The following is a 6,000-nucleotide window of genomic DNA, read 5'->3' as shown; positions in this document are numbered from 1 at the left end:
ACATAACTGTGCAACTCAACAAAACCTTATCCCAAGATTCCCAACTACCAGGGGTTATTGACATGATTTCTGATCTAATGCTTTCATCAGAATTGGACGTAAGTTTCCCCATAGTTGATATTTATGCCATCTAATTAATGTTTTCTAATAGTTGGTCAAAGTGTAGAAGAAACCAAGTTGATTGACAAATGTCTATATTTAAAGTTATTATTGTGGGAGCTCAGTATAAATAAATCTTAATCTTTGATTACAAATTCTACAAATTCTAGACATTTTTTTTTAGTTTATTTTTTTGGATTCTTAGAATTACTGTTTTTCCTACCCTTATCTTGTAAAGCTTAAGAGAAGAAATATATAGAGAAAAATAAGTATTTGATTCAATCAAACAAATAAACATATTACCAGAATTTGAGCAGTTGCCATTGAGCAAAACCTCTCCCTCCTTCCCTCTGTCCTCTATAAAGTGGTATTGTTGGTTACAATTGAAGTGGTCTTTGGTAATGCTCAAAGCGATATTGGTTACGATCTAATATCATTACGATCAATTACAGTGTTTTTTTTAAGATTCAATTGTAAGTTTCAGCTCCTTTCTCTGTAAGTTTCAGCCTCAATTATTTGTGTGCAAATACAATTGACCCAACTGTGTTGTGTTTCCAAGATCGGCTGGAATTTCCCCTGAAATTCTATTATCAAACTGGCAAAGATCCTCCAATCTTTCGAGTTTGCCAATACCCACTGGAATTTCTCCTGTGATTGAGTTCATGGAGATTACCAACCATGTCAGGCCAATTAAATTCTTTATTCCTTCAGGGATGGATCCTCATATCTGGTTTGCTCCTGCAATCAGCTGTTGAAGAGTAGTTGAAAAATTAGCAATCAAAGTTGGTAATTCACCTTTGAACCTGTTAAGGCCTATGTCCAGTTCCTGGAGGTTGCTGCAGTTAGTTAAAGAAGTTAAGAAGCTAAATCTTGCTGCAGTTAGGCCAGAAAAATTAGCCAATAGAACAGAGCATCTACATGTTCCTAATGTTGAAATAATTTTACCATTCTATGCAGTCGAGGCTGATATAGTCAGGATTACAGGCATGTTCAGTCATCTTATCTTAGACATAGTAATCTTATAATCATGAACATGACATAATAGCAAGCTTGAATAAAGGCATATACATTCCATGATGCTTTAAACTTGAGAGTTCTTAAAATCTACAGCAACCTATATAGCAGCAGCAGCAGCAACCTATGTACATTATATGACACATAGTAATCTTCATTCACATATGCTATTTAAAGAGAGTTCTTAAAATCTGCTCTGTATATACAGCAACAGAAGTTTATTTAGCAGCAGCCTATAATAGTGTTTCATTTTGTGTTTATAATATAGGTCCATCTGCAAAGCGAGTACGAGGTCCAACTAGGGGTAAGAACAGTAGTAGACTCATGAGCCAACATGGTGGGAAGAAGCTTTTTGTTGGAGTTTCTATTGAGAGGAGGACATTTGTGGGGCTTAATGCCACCAAGGCCGCTAACGAATTGGGGGCACAAATTCGATTGCAAGCCCCATTGCAAGGAACAAAAAATTGGGAGGACGTTCCACCAGTCATTCGAGCAGCTATTGTACAATCCTTGCGGGTAATTTAATTTTTATAGTTGTTGAGATTGAAGTAATTAATATATAAGATGTTTAATTTTCATTTTATGTTTAATTGGGACAGGATAAGTTTGAGATTGAAGGATATGATGAGAGTCCACTTCCACAAGAAATCATTGACACAAAGGCCACACATTTGTTTAAAGGCTGGCGATATCATATGCATGAACATTACAAAGAGTTGGTGAAAGAAGGTACAGATCCTTATAGTAAACCATTTGTTGGGGTGAGCGAAGAAGATTGGAGATACATGATTGATGAAGTGTTTCTTGGTGACACACACAAGGTAATTAACTTAACAGTCATGGATGTTTCTTTTAATTGCACTACAATGAATAACTCAAAGGTCCCAAGTTTCTTTGAAATTCAAATAATATACAATTATATATGAGACAGAGTAAGGAAATTGCAGAGATGGAGGGAAAGATATAGGAACCATGCTTGGATATTGATTTTTAAGTTAATATTTCTATTGCATTGTAGAAACGGTCAACAAGAAATATAGCCAATAGGAAAAAGTTACCCTATAATCACACCATGGGTTCAAGGTCATTTTCAGCAGCAATCTCAATTGAGGTAACATATTTTTTGTTTTAAAACTTATAGTTAATGCTGCAATTTTTTTATTAACAATATTACTAAGCTTGCATTTTATATGTTTCATGTAGGGAATTGAAACTGGAAAGGAGCCTCACATTGTAGATTTTTTCAAGACCTCACATTGGAGTAAGAAAAAAAAAGATTGGATTGAACCAGTTTGTGCGGAGTTATATGTAAGTATACCTTCATTATATTTGTTATTCATAGTCCTATATAATGCTTAACTAGTTAGTGTACTTGTAAAATAGGATAACTGCTGATCCTTTTTTTTTTTTTTTTTTTGTTTTCTTTTCTTTTTTTAACACAAACAGGAAAAGATGGACCAACTTCGTGAGGAATCTTCACAGCCTGGAGCAACTCCGCTAACACAGGAGGAAATTACTGTTCAAGTCCTTGGGAAGCGTTCAGGGTATTTGAGAGGTTTCGGGGTTGGTCCAAAGCCGTCTTCTGCATTCAAGTCTACAACTAGGTCATCACAAGCACGTGATGAAGAGGTTAAGGGCCTTAAAGAAGAGGTAGCATCACTGAAAGGGATAATTCAATCATATGAAGGACGCTTTGAGCAGTTTGAACACTTTATGAGACAAATGCAGGGCAATGGTAGTGGATATGACTCTTTTGATGAGTAAGTACTATTGCTTTTGATGGTTTGTGAATACTTCTGGGATTTGTTTCAATTTATCAGCTCATAGATCTGATTTTGACAGTTGATCTATGACTGTCGTGTTGGCATCCATTCATATGATGGTCTAATATTGATTTGATTGGTTTCATAGGTTAATTTCATTCGGATTTAGGTACATAGTTGGATGGTTGAGGGACATAGGTTGAGGTGCCTTATTTTCAGTACATGACTTGGTATTAAATTATTGGATTTAGGTACATAGTTACATAGTTACATTTCTATGACTGTCTTGTTAGCTTGTTTGGTTCAAGAGGCTTTATCTTGTTAAAGGCTACTTTATGTAAAGGTAAAGTTAAGAGGTACTATGTGTATAAAGGAGTAGGTGGTGTTTGCAGATGATGGTGTGTTTTTCTAATATTAGTTAATTGGTTTGTGTTGCTTTGGATTGCTGGTTTGTTTTTTTTTTCTCTGTTGGTTTCTCACTAACTATTGAAGCTTGTGTTGGGGAAAGACATGGCTGAGAATCCTGAATATCCACACACAAATAAATAAATACATTGTATCTCTCCTGAAAATTTGAGAAATTATAATTTACTCTCAATGTTTGGCAAAATTACACTATGTTTTCATAATATTTTGATTCACATTACAGTTGTCCCCACAATGTTGACTTAACAGAATATTCTATTTACAATCTATACATGGATAATAATTCTATTTACATAGTTAGGGATTGAACTAGTGATGGAGGAGATAATACACGAACTGTAAGGATGGTAATAATGTGGTGGTGTTGTGGTGTTGTGGTTTTTTTTTTTTATTTTTTATTTAGAAATGTAAACAAATATATTATTATTAACAACGCTTTCTTCAATTTTTTTTTTTTTTTATTGCAGGTAGCTAGCTAGAGGCGTAGTCATGCATGTTTATGGATCTGAGTTTGCCGATGCATTAATTCTAAGTTGTGCATATATATATGTGGAGTTTTTGAGATACTTCGCATCGGACAAATATGACATGCATTTGAAATCTTTGATGTTTTGTTAAATATTTTTTGATGTGGTGAATTTATTGTAAGGATGGATGGTTATTTTGGACGTGTAATGTGTTGATATTGACAGGTGGTTGTAAATATATTAATTACTATTTTGACTTTATAATTGATGGTTTTTTTGATTTTTGATGTGGTGAATTTATTATAAGGATGGATGGTTATTTTGTGCATGTAATATGTTGATATTGACAGGTGGTTGTAAATATATTAATTATTATTTTGACTTTATAATTGATGGTTTTTTTTTTTTTTTTTTTTTTAGATTGGATTGGTATATTAAAATTGATTGGATGGGCATGAATTATGTATTAATTGCAAATGTATTATAGGTATTACAAAAAATTTAGCATTATATTTAAAAGAATCAATTTTGAAATTAAAAGTTTTTTTGCGACCAATATGTTTTTAGTCGCAAAAAGCTTCTAGGAATTGCTAAACACACCCTTTCTGTGACCAACAAGATTCTGGTCGCCAAAAGTCCACTTTTCGCGACCAAAACTTTCGTCGCCAATGCTCACTTTCTGTGACCAACAAGATTCTGGTCGCCAAAATCCCACTTTTAGCGACCAAAAATTTCGTCGCCAATAATCACTTTCTGCGACCAGAATTATTCTGGTCGCCAAAAGTCCACTTTCAGCGACCAAAAATTTCGTCGCCAATGCTCACTTTCCGCGACTAGAATTATTCTGGTAGCTAAAAGTCTACTTTCTGCGACCAATATTTTCGTCGCAAATGGTTATATTTCAGCGACCAAAATAGATGGTCGCAGAAAGTAGACTTTTAGCGACCAAATTATTTGTCGCAATAGGTTCAATTTTGACAAATTCAAGAGCATTCCGCGACCAAAGAATGTTGTCGCAAATGATGATTTTCCGCGACCAACTTCACTTTTGGTCTCCAAAAACCTTCTGTGACGGACTTTTGGCGACCAAATTGCGACCAACTTTTTTTGGTCGCTAAAAACTATTAGCGACCAGATTTGACCTTTTTGCGACCATAAATGTTGGTCACGAAAAGTGTTTTTTCCTGTAGTGACTACAAGAATCTCATACCTTGGGGGACTTAAATAATCATTGGCCTCTGTTTTGTCACTTTGTGACCCTCTATTGTCATGGATTTATTGACCTCTATTCTGTACGGAGCAAAGTGCTGTGTGGAGATAAGTGCTACACTATTGTGGGAGCTACCTCTATAATCTGTACGAGCCATCAATTGAATCCGTACATTTGTTCTGACTGTCACTCCTGTGATCTCTGTTCTGTTTTATTCGGTACTGTGGTTATGGTTATTTATTTACATAATCTCAATTTTGCTACTTAAATGATTATTTGTTCAGATTAAGTTATTTTAAATATTTAAAATAATCCCTTGTACTCTTGGCATAATATTTCTCACTCTGCCATGTGCTTATAGTGGTTTACTAATTTTTAAGAAACAATGCAATTTAGAAATAACTTTTGAAAAGTCTTAGACGCGGGACTGCGGAATAGACACACACAACACTTTTGTGATATTTTTATATGTAAATATCGGCCTTTTTGGTCAATAAATTTTGTAATAAAAATAGAACTCCGATGATTATTTTGGTACCCTCACTTAAATATTATTTCCACTCGCATTTATTAATTTGTTCAAAAATTGACCGGAGGTAACTTCAATTACTGACAATCACGATATTTAACCCTTAGATACGAGGAGCGGGTCGTGACATACATTATTACACAACCTCCATTTTAATAAGATTAAAATTAAACATAAATAATGCATAGGGTGTGTAAATATAAAATGAAAATATAAATTAGATAACAACATTAATTTCATATACACGATTAATAAATTACTAATAAAAGTAGAACAAAGTATTACTATATAAATTAAAATTTTACAAAAAATCTAAAGCTCCGTTTGGTAAGCAATTCAAATTATAATTTCACCTATTGATTTAAGTATGTTGTTTATTTTGAGTTTTCAAATCATAATTCTACACCCATTTCTCAAAACTCAATTCAAAACATAATCATTCTTTTTCAAAACTCATAATCAAACACATAATTCAAAACTCTTTTCAAAACT

General features: G+C 33.6%; 1 protein-coding gene across 3 annotated transcripts; it reads left to right on the top strand.

Moving 5' to 3' along the window:
- Nucleotides 1-476: 476 nt before the first annotated feature.
- On the top strand, nt 477-4,912 carry LOC145797409 (uncharacterized). 3 transcript variants are annotated; one of them, XR_014338937.1, is made up of 4 exons: nt 477-1,629; nt 1,713-1,934; nt 2,132-2,421; nt 2,560-4,912. XR_014338937.1 is itself a non-coding variant. In XM_082884496.1 (3 exons), exons 1-3 carry the CDS (start codon nt 1,438-1,440, stop codon nt 2,243-2,245), a joined length of 528 nt encoding a protein of 175 aa, XP_082740622.1. In that variant the 5' UTR covers nt 477-1,437; the 3' UTR covers nt 2,246-4,912. The 3 variants fall into 3 exon arrangements, 1 of the variants encoding a protein (XP_082740622.1); XR_014338938.1 differs by having other exon boundaries at nt 2,132-2,873; nt 3,770-4,912; XM_082884496.1 differs by having other exon boundaries at nt 2,132-4,912.
- Nucleotides 4,913-6,000: the final 1,088 nt, after the last annotated feature.

The sequence above is a fragment of the Camellia sinensis genome, chromosome 8 (genome assembly GCF_055761805.1).
Source record: "Camellia sinensis isolate YWXY chromosome 8, ASM5576180v1, whole genome shotgun sequence".
In the NCBI taxonomy this organism is placed as follows: Eukaryota; Viridiplantae; Streptophyta; class Magnoliopsida; order Ericales; family Theaceae; genus Camellia; species Camellia sinensis.
The sequence above is the reverse complement of the archived record's forward strand: the minus strand, read 5'-3'. Positions and strand labels throughout refer to the sequence as shown.

Coding starts and splice junctions, on each gene's coding strand:
- LOC145797409 (XM_082884496.1), top strand. CDS start 1,438: ATGAGCCAACATGGTGGGAAGAAGCTTTTTGTTGGAGTTTCTATTGAG. Junction 1,630..1,712: donor CTATTGTACAATCCTTGCGG/GTAATTTAATTT, acceptor TAATTGGGACAG/GATAAGTTTGAGATTGAAGG. Junction 1,935..2,131: donor TTCTTGGTGACACACACAAG/GTAATTAACTTA, acceptor ATTGCATTGTAG/AAACGGTCAACAAGAAATAT.